This window comes from Hylobates moloch, unplaced genomic scaffold, assembly GCF_009828535.3.
Source record: "Hylobates moloch isolate HMO894 unplaced genomic scaffold, HMol_V3 SCAFFOLD_22, whole genome shotgun sequence".
In the NCBI taxonomy this organism is placed as follows: Eukaryota; Metazoa; Chordata; class Mammalia; order Primates; family Hylobatidae; genus Hylobates; species Hylobates moloch.
The window spans coordinates 14,027,130-14,044,276 of record NW_026652297.1 but is presented as its reverse complement, the minus strand read 5'-3'; the positions used below and the strand labels follow the sequence as shown (position 1 = coordinate 14,044,276).

Below are 17,147 nucleotides of genomic sequence, written 5' to 3'. Positions count from 1 at the left end.
TTAAAAATTAAAAAATAATTATTGAATTTAATAAACAGAACATGGGTCCTGAGAGCCAAAAGATAAGTAAAATGAAAATGCAGGCTGGGTGTGGTTGTAATCCCAGCACTTTCAGAGGCCATGGTATGCAAACTGCTTGAGTTCACGAGTTCAAGGCCATGGGCAACATGGCAAAATCCCAACTCTACAAAAACTACAAAAAATTAGCCGGATGTAGTGGCATGCGCCTATGGTCCCAGCTACTCGGGATGCTGAGGTGGAAGGATCGCTTGAGCCTGGGAAGCGTGGGTTGCAAGGAAACAAAACCATGCCACTGCACTGCAGCCTGGGCAACAGAGAATCAGAAAATAAACATACATTAAAAAAAGCAAAAGAAAAGAAAATGCATGCTGTTCGTTTTCTTAAGAGCAGTTCTTGAAAGTTTATCTACTTGTTTATTTCTGATTTCCCCATCTGTCATGTCTTATTACTTTTTATTAAAATAGAATAAGCAAATCAATAAATTCTGAGTAAAACCATAAATGAAGGGAAATATTGGCAAATACTATTATCCCTTTTTCTCATTAAATAGCAGCAGCTTACTAAATGCCAAGCATTGTCCCAAGAGCTCCTAATCTCTTTTCTTTCCCACTTTGCAAATAAAGAGAGTAAGACCAGCTATGTTAAGGACTTGTCCAAGGTTATCCAACTAGTAAAAGGCAGAGACGAATATGAATTCAGACAGTCACTCCAGAACCTGTTCTATCAACTACAGTATTACATGGTTTCAGCAACTGAAGGCCAAACAAAAAGACTTCAATTTTCTGAGGCAAAATTATTTTCAGCCTCTGATTATAAATTAAAGCAATTTCATATGTCGTTTCATTCCTCAGAGGAAAAGTCCAGAGATGCTGATTCTATAAGAAATGTTAATCAATAATGAACCATATGTGAATACAAAATCAACCATAGGGTATAAAGAAATGTTTATCCTTCAGGAGTCTGAGAGTGACTTATTGATAAGCACTGATGAAGACTGGCCTTGTGATGATCTTGACCACATTTTCTAATTTTTTCCCAAATTCATTTTAGGAGGGAAAAAAGAGAATAGAAACAATCATCATGTCATTATTAATACAAATTTTGTATTTTAACTCCCTTTTGTTCAAATTAGAACTTTAGAAGTCAGAGGTAGCCAGCATTAACATATTTGTAACATCACAGAAAATTATGTAGGTGAGAAAATAACAAAATATTAAAACGTTAACCAACATTACTCATCCTGAGTGTTGCCCTCTAACAAAAATTTGAAGTCAACAAGTTGTAAAGTATTGGTATACATTTTAAAAGCAAATGCCTAAAAATAAACATAATCTTGAAAAACAATTCTTTGAGAGTAAAATTATCTTCATAATACCAAACAAGAAAGTGGTAAAACAAAGAAAATCTTATCTATTTTTGAATTTAAAAGGAAAATATTCCCTCAAAAAATAAAAATGTCATCAAATTTGAAAAAAAAAAGTTCCCAGTCTCAGATTGTAAATCCACCAAAATAATTATGACACAATGTTTCTTACATAAATTAAATCCACAAACTTTACTACTATGTCCAACTGAGACAGCTATTTCAAATAAAAATAAGGGCACTGAGTTCTGAAGATCAATAGTTAATGAAAACTATAATGTAAAGCTTATTAAAATGGGTCAAATAACTAAGACAGTATGTTTGAAAATTCCAACAAAGGGATTAAAGAAAATATAATATAAAATTTAATTGTTAATAGTCTCTTTCAATTTAATGGTAAAATGTATTCTAAAAAGAGAGTTTACCTCCAATGGAAAAATAAGAATATACTTATGAGTGTGGAATAAACAGACATAAAGAACTATATAATGATAAAAAAAACTTTTAATAAAAATGTAGTAAAAGTATACAATTAAATGCAATGCATAAACACTGACAACAGGGACACATATTGAAGTCATAACAAGAAAATGGGATATTTGGAAAACAGATTAAAAATACTACTGATAAGACCACTCTGATGACTTATGAAGCTCTGGAACTCATCACATCTGTACCCTACAAAATAACTAACCTGATTGTCTCTCTTCTCAGCTAAGATTTAAGCAATGTCAAGGAGCATTTTATTCCAAAGCCGATAATCATATCTGGCCATAACTGCCTTGTAACTGTCCATGCACATAGTCTTTGAAGCAGAGGATTAAATGTTCCTGCCCATTTTATCTAGTCCCCAAGACTTGTCCTGCAAAGTGAATAAAAATGATTATCTTTTAATCTATTCCTCGTACATATACCATTAAAAATAAGAAGAGGGCAAAGATGAGAACAAAATGTCCTTGAAAAGATGGATAATTGTTGTCCAGCCTGGAATTAAGTTCTCAGCAAGCCCTCTGTGCTTTGTTGAAGGGTAGGTGACTGCTATGTCTCACATTTTATACAAGTGAGCCTTGGAAGATATGACCATTAATTAGTGTAGACACATGGGAATTATAGTAATACGTTAAATTGAGAGAACAACTGAAAAGTAAGTTTTATCCTTTGAAAATTCTGTATAAACATATGTTGTTTACTTTGTTTTTTTGATATCTGATTTTGAAAAATAAATTCGAATTTAAATAGGCTACCTGATGATATTAATATAAGAAGAACATAGGTGAAAACAAAATCACATTCATCAAGTAGTTTTAAAGGTTATGACGAACGCAGGTAGATTGTGGAAAAGAGGCACAGAAAGGCAATGGGGGGAGGCAGGAGACACTCAATTCAAAAGGAATAGGAAGAAAGCCATAATGAAAATATATTTAAACATATATAAGACTAGCAGATGAAGATAACCAAAGCGATAAGTATACAGAAAACAATACAATGAAAGTTACTAAAAATGAGCAAACGAAAAGAAGAGCTGAAATGGACCATCATAAAGGTAGTAAAATACAGTAATACTGCATTTACATGGCAGTGAAGGACAAATGCAAATGAGTTAAAGTGCATTGTTCACAAAATTAAAACAATGTTTTGAGTCAACATATTCTGCATATTTCTATAATATAGCACTCCTCTTACGTTCTTAGAATAAATGGCATACAATTAATCTTTTAAACAGAATGCACACAAGTTTCTAGATTAAAGAAAGGTAGCTTGCCCCTACAGAGAAGCCAAAAATTGTGCTCTATCTTGAGAACTGTAAACTAATTTTTGTGTCTTCTTGTTTTAAATGGTCATTTCAAAATACTATCAGCCCTCAATTAACTTATTGCTTCTCCTCCTCTCTTGGCCTTGGGAAACCCAGATAATAACTTCTGTATAAAAGTAAATTCGTTAATTCTTATGACAGCAAAATTGGTTATTTACAAGCAATTTCTACTTCATTTTCAAGTTTTTTTTTTCCAAATTGCTGAATTTCCTATGCATGTGACAACCAGGTAAATGGGCATTACTGCACACAGAAAGAAGATGAAAAGGAATAGAAAATATAAAGAAAAAAAGCAACAACCAAATGCAGAGGATACTACTAAAGGTTGGGGAATTAGAAAAAAAAAGTATAACATTATATAACTGTTTGAATAATAAACAGTATTTTTACAGTAACTTTTTAAAAAAGATAAATGGGGCAAAAAATCTTTTTCTTCCTAATAATGAGGAAGAAGATACTCTCAAAACACAGTATGAACTGTATCTGATGTATGTTCTACATAGGTATTTTTCAACCAATTATATTTTTAATCTTTTGAAAAAAGATAAAATTGGGTAAAATATCTCCCTCTCTTCCTAAAAATGAGAAAAGAATACTTTCAGAAAAAAACAAACTGTGCTACATGTTTACTTGGTTAGGACTGTAACTAACAGAATAATAGACACTAATATGAATTAATATGAATTAACTGAGTAAGGGAAAACTGAGAATTGGGAAAAAAACAATGTAAAAACATATACAGAACTCCAGTTATTATCTTATTGGCTTTGGGCAACAGGTTAAGCCAAAAAACAACAAAATTTTAAAGCAGACACTTGCAACGTGTAGTTCCCAAATCACCAGCATCAACATTGCCTAGGAACTTCTTAGCCCAGCCATCTGTTTGAACAAGCTCTGTAGGTGATTCTGGTGTGTGCTAAAGTCTGAGGAACAGTGCTTTAAATAAATTAGATAAATGAGAAATTAAAAATTTAAATGCAAAATAAAATGTAACTAATGAGTCTAAATCTGGTTTGTCATAATAAGTGATGAATATAGGCAAAGTTACTGCTATTAAAAAAGATGTAATTTGGGATTATTTAAACATACACTTATGAACACCCAACAAGTATACACACACTCCATTATGAATGAAAAAAAATAGTCATTTTAGGTAGGCACAGTTAAAGCAGTGAAGGAAAAATAGAACAATTGCTAAAATAAGAAAATTACCTCGTTACTGAAAGTCAAGAAAAAAAATGAATATAGTTGGTTGACAAGTTGTCATGATAATTCTAAAAGAAAGCAAAAGTGAAAACTAATCTGTTAGTTCTTCAAATTATCTACAGCCTACCTTAAGAACTGACTTTAAAGATGTTAATATTTGAATATGTTTAAGTTATTATAGCACTAGGAATGGGAAGAATGTTTGTTACCCTAATGGATAGAATTGTTTCAAATATATAAACAAGTATTTACCCACTTATCTATAATAATAATGAGCAATAAAACAATGTAATTATGTGATGAAAAAATAGAATAAATTTGGAATTTCAACTATTATTACTTGGGTTTTCCAAAGAATTTGGCCTAGTGGTCTCTTAAAATTTCTTCAGTTATAAATAAGGATGTACATTAGTAACTAAACATTTAGACAGACATTTGATGACACTGGCCAGAAAATTTCAATTTTCATTCTTAAGGCTATCAAATGCCAGTTATCAAAACGGGCATAAATTTTAACAAAAACTATTCAAATGAATGTTTTATTCTGATTAAATTTTTAATTAAATCTTCTCATTAAGCTTTTAATCAGAATAAAACATACTCAACAAAACTAAACGAAAAGGAAATAAAATGTCGATTACTTACCAGCCAGGGTACTTGTATGCCTAAAAGCTCTGACCTGGGAGTCTGACAAACCCGTCAAAAGGGAGATTACTGTGTCCATCATATACTCATCATAAATTATGCTATACTGACACTGTCGAATCAGGACTCCAATAAATTCACAAAAGTTTGAACGAAATTTTTTCCACTGAGGTCCAGGCATGGTAAGAGGATAATCACCACTGTCCTAAAAAAAAGAACATATTAAGTATGTCACATTATAGCAGTTTAATCAAAGCTTTTTTTTCTTCCTACCTACATAGGAACCCTTTTTTGCAAAGTAGTTATAGAAAGAAAGAAATAGGTGACTTTCATAGTACATTTGATTCTTTATTTCTCTTTCGTTTTGATCTGCCACAACTAAGTAATTCTTAAAGTACTCAAAATTACTATTTTAGAACCGGCATCTACTTTATTGTTCTAAGCCTTTTGTTGAAAATAATAGTTCCACTTTGTTGTATTTGGATCATAGTTGAGGTAATTTGAAATAGTAAAAATTTTTTTTTAAAGTTTAGACTAGAAAGGATGATTGCGAGTTAGTTTTGATGAAAGCTATCATGATATCTGTGTCATACCACATCTTTCAACATTTTAAATTGAATTTTTAAGAAGTGAGAATTTCAAAAGTATAAGCATTTCATTGGGAAGTCCAAAAATAATCTTATACATCCTAAATTCCAACCAAATTTCCTCAAATTTTACTATGAACTTGATTTTAATTCCACTTCAAACACTGGACTGATTGTTTTCTAAGAAAACAATCTGAGTTCTTGATATCACCAGGCTGTGTCATCTTGTTTTACAACACAAAACGTGGAGTACAACCCAATTGGCTAGAGGTTTCTCTCTCTAGTGTAAGACACTTAAGTACAGAAACGGAAATTAACAAGGTAGAGAATGAGGAATTCTGTGAACAAGGTTGCCTGAATATTCCCAATGTGTAGCTTTTTGTCTTTTCTAGAACAAAGTGCTGCTAGGCAAATTTGTTTATAAATGAGGCCTTGAGCTCTGCTGGAGTCATAGGAAAGAGAACTAGTGTGATATATGGAACACCAGATCCCAAGAACAGGTAACAAAAAGCAGACACTAGAAAAGACAGGACTCAGAGTCAAAATCCCAAAAGAAAGTTAATGTTGGTGTTAGATGAGTGGTAGGGAGCACTACATGACTGGGAGTGTGAGTATAGACTGGAGAAATTACATATAGACGAGAAAGCAAAGATGCTTCCTAAAGGTAACTCAGCAGCCTACCTGCTGCTTCTGTGTCACAAAACCCCACTATAGTGGAGTTCCTCTTGTTTTTCTGTTTTTTGCTGTTCTTTTTTAAAAATTATTACTATTTTCATTATATTTTAAGTTCTAGGGTACATGGCACAACGTGTAGGTTTGTTACATATGTATACATGTGCCATGTTGGTGTGCTGCACCCATTAACTTGTCATTTACATTAAGCATATCTCCTAATGCTATCCCTCCCCACTTCCCCCACCCCCACGGCAGGCCCCAGTGCGTAATGTTCCCTTCTCGTATCCAAGTATTCTCATTGTTCAATTCCCACCTATGAGTGAGAACATGAGGTGTTTCGTTTTTTATCCTTGTGTTAGTTTGCCGAGAATGATGGTTTCCAGCTTCATCCATGTCCCTACAAAGGACGTGAATTCATCCTTTTTTAGGGCTGCATAGTATTCCATGGTGTATATGTGCCACATTTTCTTAATCCAGTCTATCATTGATGGACATTTGGGTTGGTTCTAAGTCTTTGCTATTGTGAATAGTGCCACAATAAACATACGTGTGCATGTGTCTTTATAGCAGCATGATTTATAATCCTTTGGATAGATACCTAGTAATGGGATGGCTGGGTCAAATGGTATTTCTAGTTCTAGAACCTTGAGGAATCACCACACTGTCTTCCACAATGGTTGAACTAGTTTACAGTCCCACCAACAGTGTAAAAGTGTTCCTATTTCTCCCCATCCTCTTCGGCACCTGTCGTTTCCTGACTTTTTAATGATCGCCATTCTAACTGGTGTGAGATGGTATCTCATTGTGGTTTTGATTTGCATTTCTCTGATGGCCAGGGATGATGAGCATTTTTTCATGTCTCTGTTGGCTTCATAAATGTCTTCTTTTGAGAAGTGTCTGTTCATATCCTTCGCCCATTTTTGATGGGGTTGTTGTTCTCTTTCTTGTAAATTTGTTTGAATTCTTTGTAGATTCTGGAAATTAGCCTTTTGTTAGATGAGTAGATTGTGAAAATTTTCTCCCATTCTGTAGGCTGCCTGTTCACTCTGATGGTAGTTTCTTTTGCTGTGCAGAAGCTCTTTAGGTTAATTAGATCCCATTTGTCAGTTTTGGCTTTCGTTGCCATTGCTTTTGGTGTTTTAGACATGAAGTCCTTGCCCATGCCTATGTCCTGAATGGTATTGCCTAGGTTTTCTTCTAGGGTTTTTATGGTTTGAGGTCTAACATGTAAGTCTTTAATCCATCTTGAATTAATTTTTGTATAAGGTGTAAGGAAGGGATTCAGTTTCAGCTTTCTACATGTGGCTAGCCAGTTTTCCCAGTACCATTTATTAAATAGGGAATCCTTTCCGCATTTCTTGTCTTTGTCAGGTTTGTCAAAGATCACATAGTTGTAGATGTGTGGTATTATTTCTGAGGGCTCTGTTCTGTTCCATTGGTCTATATCTCTGTTTTGGTACCAGTGTCATGCTGTTTTGGTTACTGTAGCCTTGTAGTATAGTTTGAAGTCAGGTAGCATGATGCCTCCAGCTTTGTTCTTTTGGCTTAGGATTGACTTGGCAATGGGGGCTCTTTTTTGGTTCCATATGAACTTTAAAGTAGTTATTTCCAATTCTGTGAAGAAAGTCATTGGTAGCTTGATGGGGATGGCATTGAATCTATAAATTACCTTGGGCAGTATGGCCATTTTCATGATATTGATTCTTCCTATGCATGAGCATGTAATGTTCATCCATTTGTTTGTGTCCCCTTTTATTTCTCTGAGCAGTGGTTTGTAGTCCTCTTTGAAGAGGTCCTTCACATCCCTTGTAAGTTGTATTCCTAGATATTTTATTCTCTTTGAAGCAATTGTGAATGGGAGTTCACTCATCATTTGGCTCTCTGTTTGTCTGTTATTGGTGTATAAGAATGCTTGTGATTTTTGCACATTGATTTTGTATCCTGAGACTTTGCTGAAGTTGCTTATCAGCTTAAGGAGATTTTGGGCTGAGATGATCGGGTTTTCTAAATATACAATCTTGTCATCTGCAAACAGGGACAATTTGACTTCCTCTTTTCCTAACTGAATACTCTTTATTTCTTTCTCCTGCCTAATTGCCCTGGCCAGAACTTCCAACACTATGTTGAATAGGAGTGGTGAGAGAGGGCATGCCTGTCTTGTGCCAGTTTTCAAAGGGAATGCTTCCAGTTTTTGCCCATTCAGTATGATACTGGCTGTAGGTTTGCCATAAATAGCTCTTATTATTTTGAGATACGTCCCATCAATACCTAATTTATTGAGAGTTTTTAGCATGAAGGGCTGTTGAATCTTGTCAAAGGCCTTTTCTGCATCTATTGAGATAATCATGTGGTTTTTGTCTTTGGTTCTGTTTATATGCTGGATTATGTTTATTGATTTGTGTATGTTGAACCAGCCTTGCATCCCAGGGATGAAGCCCACTTGATCATGGTGGTCAAGCTTTTTGATGTGCTGCTGGATTCGGTTTGCGGGTATTTTATTGAGGATTTTTACATCGATGTTCATCAAGGATATTGGTCTAAAATTCTCTTTCTTTGTTATGTCTCTGCCAGGCTTTGGTATCAGGATGATGCTGGCCTCATAAAATGAGTTAGGGAGGATTTCCTCTTTTTCTATTGATTGGAATAGTTTCAGAAGGAATGATACCAGCGCCTCCTTCTACCTCTGGTAGAATTCGGCTGTGAATCCATCTGGTCCTGGACTTTTTTTGGTTGGTAAGCTATTAATTATTGCCTCAATTTCAGAGCCTGTTATTGGTCTATTCAGGGATTCAACTTCTTCCTGGTTTAGTCTTGGGAGGGTGTATGTGTCCAGGAATTTATCCATTTCTTCTAGATGTTCTAGTTTATTTGCGCAGAGGTGTTTATAGTATTCTCTGATGGTAGTTTGTACTTCTGTGGGATTGGTGGTGATATCCCCTTTATCATTTTTTATTGCATCTATTTGATTCTTTTTTCTTTTCTTCTTTATTAGCCTTGCTAGCGGTCTACCGATTTTGTTGATCTTTTCAAAAAACCAGCTCCTGGATTCATTGATTTTTTGAAGAGTTTTTTGTGCCTCTATCTCCTTCAGTTCGGCTCTGATCTTAGTTATTTCTTGCTTTCTGCTAGTTTTTGAATGTGTTTGCTCTTGCTTCTCTAGTTCTTTCAATTGTGATGTTAGGGTGTCAATTTTAGATCTTTCCTGCTTTGTCTTGTGGGCATTTAGTGCGATAAATTTCCCTTCACACACTGCTTTAAATGTGTCCCAGAGATTCTGGTATGTTGTGCCTTTGTTCTCGTTGGTTTCAAAGAACATCTTTATTTCTGCCTTCATTTTGTTATGTACCCAGTAGTCATTCAGGAGCAGGTTGTTCAGTTTCCATGTAGTTGAGCGGTTTGGAGTGAGTTTCTTAATCCTGAGTTCTAGTTGGATTGCACTGTGGTCTGACAGACAGTTTGTTATAATTTCTGTTCTTTTACATTTGCTGAGGAGTGCTTTACTTCCAACTATGTGGTCAATTTTGGAATAAGTGTGATGTGGTTCTGAGAATAATGTATATTCTGTTGATTTGGGGTGGAATGTTCTGTAGATGTCTATTAGGTACGCTTGGTGCAGAGCTCAGTTCAATTCCTGGATATCCTTTTTAACTTTCTGTCTCGTTGATCTGTCTAATTTTGACAGTGGGGTGTTAAAAGTCTCCCATTATTTATTGTGTGGGAGTCTAAGTCTCTTGTAGGTCTCTAAGGAGTTGTTTTATCAATCTCGGTGCTCCTGTATTGGGTGCATATATATTTAGGATAGTTAGCTCTTCTTGTTGACTTGATCCCTTTACCATTATGTAATGGTCTTGTCTCTTTTGGTCTTTGTTGGTTTAAAGTCTGTTTTATCAGAGACTAGGATTGCAACCCCTGCCTTTTTTTGTTTTCCATTTGATTGGTAGATCTTCCTCCATCCCTTTATTTTGAGCCTATGTGTGTCTCTGCACATGAGATGGGTCTCCTGAATACGGCACAGTGATGGGTCTTGACTCTTTATCCAATTTGCCAGTCTGTGTCTTTTACTTGGAGCATTTAGCCCATTTACATTTAAGGTTAATATTGTTATGTGTGAATTTGATCCTGTCATTGCATTATGATGTTAGCTGGTTATTTTGCTTGGTAGTTGATGCAGTTTCTTCCTAGCATCCATGGTCTTTACAATTTGGCATGTTTTTGCAGTGGCTGGTACTGGTTGTTCCTTTCCATGTTTAGTGCTTCCTTCAGGAGCTCTTGTAGGGCAGGCTTGGTGGCGACAAAATCTCTCAGCATTTGTTTGTCTCTAAAGGATTTTATTTCTCCTTCACTTATGAAGCTTAGTTTGGCTGGATATGAAATTATGGGTTGAAAATTCTTTTCTTTAAGAATGTTGAATGTTGGCTCCTACTCTCTTCTGGCTTGTACAGTTTCTGCCGAGAGATCCGCTGTTAGTCTGATGGGCTTCCCTTTGTGGGTAACCCGAACTTTCTCTCTGGCTGCCCTTAACATTTTTTCCTTCATTTCAACTTTGGTGAATCTGACAATTATGTGTCTTGGAGTTGCTCTTCTCGAGGAGTATCTTTGTGGCGTTCTCTGTATTTCCTGAATTTGAATGTTGGCCTGCCTTGCTAGGTTGGGGAAGTTCTCCGGGATAATATCCTGCAGAGTGTTTTCCAGCTTGGTTCCATCCTCCGTCACTTTCAGGTATGCCAATCAGATGTAGATTTGGTCTTTTCACATAGTCCCATATTTCTTGGAGGCTTTGTTTCTTTTTACTCTTTTTTCTCTAAACTTCCTTTCTCGCTTCATTTCATTCATTTGATCTTCAGTCACTGATACCCTTTCTTCCAGTTGATCAACTCGGCTACTGAACCTTGTGCATTCGTCATGTAGTTGTTATGCCATGGTTTTCAGCTCCATCAGGTCATTTAAGGACTTCTCTATACTGGTTATTCTAGTTAGCCATTCGTCCAATCTTTCTTCAAGGTTTTCAGCTTCTTTGCGATGGGTTCCAACTTCCTCCTTTAGCTCAGAAAAGTTTGATCGTCTGAAGCCTTCTTCTCTCAACTCGTCAGTCATTCTCCGTCCAGCTTTGTTCCGTTGCTGACAAGGAGCTGTGTTCCTTTGGAGGGGGAGAGGTGATCTGAGTTTTAGAATTTTCAGCTATTCTCCTCTGTTATTTCCCCATCTTTGTGGTTTTATCCACCTTTGGTCTTTGATGATGGTGACGTACAGATGGGGTTTTGGTGTGGATGTCCTTTCTGTTTGTTAGTTTTCCTTCTAACAGTCAGGACCCTCAACTGCAGGTCTGTTGGAGTTTGCTGGAGGTCCACTCCAGACCCTGTTTTCCTGGGTATCAGCAGCCGAGGCTGCAGAACAGTGAATATTGCTGAACAGCAAATGTTGACGCCTGATTGTTCCTCGGGAAGCTTCATCTCAGAGGGTTATCGGGCCGTATGAGGTGTCAGTCTGCCCCTACTGGGGGCTGCCTCCCAGTTAGGCTACTTGGAGGTCAGGGACCCACGTGAGGAGGCAGTCTGTCTGTTCTCAGATCTCAAACTCTGTGCTTGGAGAACCACTACTCTCTTGAAAGCTGTCAGACAGGAACATGTAAGTCTGCAGAAGTTTCTGCTACATTTTGTTCAGCTATGCCCTGCTTCAGAGATGGATTCTACAGAGGCAGGCAGGCCTCCTTGAGCTGTGGTGGGCTCCATCCAGTTCGAGCTTCTGGCCTGCTTTGTTTACCTACTCAAGCCTCAGCAATGACAGGCGACCTTCCCCCAGCCTCGCTGCAGCCTTGCAGTTCGATCTCAGACTGCTGTGCTAGCAATGAGGGAGGCTCCGTGGGCATGGCACCCTCTGAGCCAGGCGCTATAAGAGATGTGCAGATATCAATTAAGGACACAGGAAATATGAAAAAGCAAGGAAACTTGACATCTCCAAAGGAATACAATAATTTCCCAGCAACAGATGCCCCTGCCCCCCCCCCCCCAAAAAAAATCACTAAGTCCTGGAAAAGGAATCCAAATTATTTATTCTAAAGAAGCTCAGTGAGATACAACAGAATTCTGAAAAACAATACAGAGAAGTTAGCAAAACAATTCAGGATATAAACCAAAAATTTACCAAAGAAATAGATATCATTAAAAGGAACCAGGTCAGGCGCAGGGGCTTACACCTATAATCCCACCACTTCGGGAGGCTGAGGTGAGTGGATTCCTTGAGCTCAGGACATTGCAAAACCCCTTCTCTACCAAAAATACAAAATATTAGTCAGGCATGGTGGTATGTGCCTGTATTCCCAGCTATTTGGGAGGCTGAAGTGGGAGAATCACCTGAGCCCAGGAGGCAGAGGTTGCAGTCAGCCGAGATCATGCCAGTGCACTCCAGTCTGGGCGACAGAGCAAGACCTTGACTGAAAAAGCAAAAAACAAAAAAACAGAAAACTAACCAAAAAACCCCCACAAATTTCGGAACTGAATAATTCATTGAATAAAATAAAAAATACATTTGCAAGCTTCAGCAAAAGTCTGGATCAAGCAGAAAAATAAGTATCAGAGCCTGAACACAGGTCTTCTGAAATAATTCAGCCAGACAAAAATAAAGAAAAATGAACTATGCCTTTGTGATATATGAAATACCACAGAGCACCCAGATGTTCAAATCGGGGTCCCAGAAGGCCAAGACAGAATGAAAGGATTTTAAAACCTACTTAATAAAAGAATAGATGAAAACTTCCCAAGTCTAGCAAGAGATATAGACATTTAGATACAAGAGGCTAAGATCCAAAAAGGTCTTCTTCATGGCACATTATAGTCAAACTGTTTTAACGTCAAAGACAGAGAGAATTCTAAAAACAGCAAAAATGTCTAGTCATACATAAAGAAACCTTCATCAGACTACCAGTAAATTTCTCAGCAGAAACCTTATAGTACCAGAGAGAATGGGAGGACATATTCACACTGCTAAAAGAAAACAACAACAACAACAACAAAAAAACCCTGCTAGTCAACAGCACTATATTCAGCAAAACTATCTTTAATAAATGGAGAAATAACATTTTTCCCAAACAAGCAAAAGCTAAGGAAATCCATCACCACCAGATCTGTTCTACACAAAAAAAAAATGCTCAAGGGAGTCCTAAAACTGGATGTGAACGAACAATGTTTACCATCAAGAAAACATACAAAAGTATAAATCTCACTAGTAAAGCAAACACACATAAGAGGAAGATAAAATAATCAAATGACACTGCTACTGAAAATCACCAAAGAACAAAGACAAACAATAGGAGAAAAAGAAGGAAACAAATAATATTACAAAACAACCAGAAAACAATTAACACTATGACAGGAACAAAGGGTCACATAGTAATATTAACTTTGAATGTAAATGGATTAAATACTCCACTAAAAAGACAAAGACCAGATGAGTAGATAAAAGACAGGATCCAACTACATGCTGCCTACAAGTAATGCACTTTACCTGTAAAGACACATACAGACTGACACTAAAGGGATGGACAAAGACATTCCACACAAATAGAAACGAAAAGTGAGCAAGAACAGGTATACTTATGATGAGTGAAACAAACTTTACATCAAAAACAGTCATAGAGACAAAGGTCATTATATAATGATAAAGAGATTAATCCAAGAAGAATATTTAATAATTTTTAGTATATATGTACCCAACAGTGGAGCATCCAAATTTATAAGGCAAACATTACTAAAGCTAAATAGACTCCCAGACTATAACAGAGACTTCAACACCTCACCCTCAGCATTCGATCATCCAGACAGAAGTTCATTAAAGTAACACTGGATTCAAACTAGACCTTAAACCAAATAGGCTTGACATTTACAGGACATTTTATCCAACAACTGCAGAATACACATTATTCTCCGAGATCAGATAAGATCGGGTGCATTCAGGGTGGTATGGCCATACATAGAATATACATTATTTTCATTAGCACACGGATAGACCATATGTTAAGCCACAAAACAAGTCTTGTCAAATTTTTAAAAATCAAAATCATATGAAATATCTTCTCAGACCACAATGGAATAAAACCAGAAATCAATACAAAGAGAAACTTTGAAAACCTTACAAATACATAAAAATTTAAAAACACACTCCTGAATAACCACTGGGTCACCGAAGAAATTAAGGTGTAAATCAAAACATGCCTTGAAATAAATGAAAGTGGAAACACAACACACCAAAACCTGTGGGATATAGCCAAAACTGCACTAGGATGAAAGTTTATAGCAATAAACACCTGCATCAAAACAGTAGTAAGGTTTCAGGCCAGGCACAGCGGCTCACACCTGTAATCTCAGCACTTTGGAAGGCTGAAGTGGGTGGATCACCTGAGGTCTGGAGTTGGAGATCAGCCTAGCCAACATGGTAAACTTCGTCTATACTAAAAATACAAAAAATCAGCTGGGTGTGGTCATGGGCGCCTGTAATCCCAGAACTCGGTTGACTTGAGGCAGGAGAATCACCTGAACCCAGGAGGCAGAGGTTGCAGTGAGCCGAGATCACACATTGCACTCTAGCCTGGGCAACAAGAGCCAAATTCTGTCTTTAAAAAAAAAAAAAAGAGAGAATAGTAAGGTTTCAAAGTAACAATTTAATGATGCACCTCAGGAACTAGAGTAGGAAGAACAAATCAAATACAAAATTAACAGCAGAAAAGAAATAATACAGATCAGACCAAAAATAAATGAAGTTAAAACTAAAAAAAATACAGCGGATCAATAAAATGAAAAGTTGGTTCTTTAAAAAGATAAAACTGATAAACCACTAGCTAGATTAACAAAGACCCAAATAAAAAAAATTAGAAATGAAAAATGAGACATTACAACTGATAACACAGAAATACAAAAGATCATCAGAGACTATTTTAATGGAGGTTGCAGTGAGCTAAGATCGTGCCACTGCACTCCAGCCTAGGCAACAGAGTGAGACTCTGTCTCAAAACAAACAAACAAGCAAACAAAACAAAAGCTAGGAGAGGACTTGAAATGGTACCAACACATAGAAATGATAAATACTCAAGGTAAGAGATACCCCAAATACCCTGACTTGACCATTACACAATCTATACATGTAAAAATATTCACATGTACCCCATAAAAATGTAAACTACTATGTATCTATAAAAGCAAAAAGTGATACCTCTAATAAATAAAAAACCGAATTCCTACTATGTGGCTTTAGCTGAAAAATCTAATATATCTTAATAATACTTAACAAATATAAATGTGATTTATTTGAATCACTGTAAAATCCAATTTTGTACAAGTTTTAAAACAGAAAGATAAAAATTTTCAAATTACCAGCATGTAAGTATATCCTCAATAAATAGTTTATCATGACTAATCCAGATGGTATTTCATCTAGTAACCACTGACATAAATGTTATTGTTGGAATATGCTTTGGCTTCATGAGTATCTCATTTAAGCATCTCTCATAATGAGTGGATGTCTCAGATAATATAATGGAGAGGTCTGACTCAATCTAAAAAAGATTATTTTAGATTAAGAGAATTATAACGGGCCCATTAAAAAAATACTAGTATAATTCTATAACTTACTGGATCAGCAGTAAGAAATTGATAATAAAAAAAGCCAGAAATGAATTATATGACCAGGGTTGTCCAAATTGAAAGAGCGTAACTGTTACTGAGTAATCTTTTCCCAGACGTTTCAGTATCATAAACTTCTGATTATATAAAACCCAGAATAGGATAGCAGTTAAGAGTATGGACTTAGGGTCAGGCACAGTGGCTCACCTGAGGCCACGAGTTCGAGACCAGCCTGTCCAATACGGTGAAACCTCGTCTCTACTAAAAATACAAAAATTAGCCAGGCGTGGTGGTGTGCGCCTGTAGTCCCAGCTACTCAGGAGGCTAAGGCACGAGAATCGCTTCAACTCGGGAGACAGAAGTTGCAGTGAGCCAAGATCACACCATCGCACTCCAGCCTGGGTGACAGAGTAAGACTCACTCTCCAAAAAAAAAAAAGAAAGTACGGCTGTAGGAGCTAGATTGTTTGGGTTCAACTCCTGGCTTGCCATTTAGTAGTTGTGTGACCTCAGGCAAGTTTCTTAACCCTTTTGTGCCCCAATTTTCTCATTTGTCATATAGCGATAACAATATTATAAACTACCTACCTCACAAAAATATTGTGAGGATTAAGTACATGTAAAGCACTTAACAGTGCTTGCATCCATTAAGCATAATTATCAGCTATTATTATTACTATTCAACATGTTTGCTCTTGTCCCCAATAGTTCAAACTGCAGGGTTCAGTCATTATATATTTCCTTTGTTACATTTTTGCATATTACAAATTCATTACAATTTCTGGAGTCATCCCAATTTTTAAATTATTCATTTATCTTTTGGCACTTGTCATTTCTAATTCTATTTTCTTTAACATTTTCTGTTTACCTTTCTCATCTTGGAGCAGTTTCCACAGTGAAGTATGCAACACAAATGGAGTGGTGTATTGTAAGAAAATATTAGAACTTCTATTTCTATTTATTTTTATCTACAAAAAGAAAAAAATTAATTGTTGCTAATATTTAATATACAGAATAAGCCTGGTATGCCCTCACTTGGTCCATAGTTCAGACTGCTTTGTGTCACAAAACAAATTTAACAGAGTAGCAAAAAGAGTTCAGTACTCAAAGGAGTTGACAGTAGAAATGGCATTCCTCACTGGTTTCTTATTTTAAGTTACATATGACCAATTCAATGACTTTAAGCCTAATAGTGTCCTTTTTTTTTTTTTTTTTTTTTTTTTTTGA

The 17,147-nt window shown here is 36.1% G+C and overlaps 1 protein-coding gene across 5 annotated transcripts in view; it reads right to left on the bottom strand.

Moving 5' to 3' along the window:
• STAG1 (STAG1 cohesin complex component) overlaps positions 1-17,147 on the bottom strand; it is a 415,512-nt gene that overhangs the window by 181,070 nt on the left and 217,295 nt on the right. For 3 of the 5 annotated variants that reach the window (XM_032143857.2, XM_032143858.2, XM_058433515.1), the window contains one exon: positions 5,049-5,253. In XM_032143857.2, the coding sequence (XP_031999748.1) occupies positions 5,049-5,253 (205 nt within the window). Of the gene's footprint in view, positions 1-2,078; positions 2,189-5,048; positions 5,254-16,788; positions 17,039-17,147 lie in introns of those variants that run through there. The other 2 variants (XM_058433514.1, XM_032143860.2) reach the window with 2 other exon arrangements.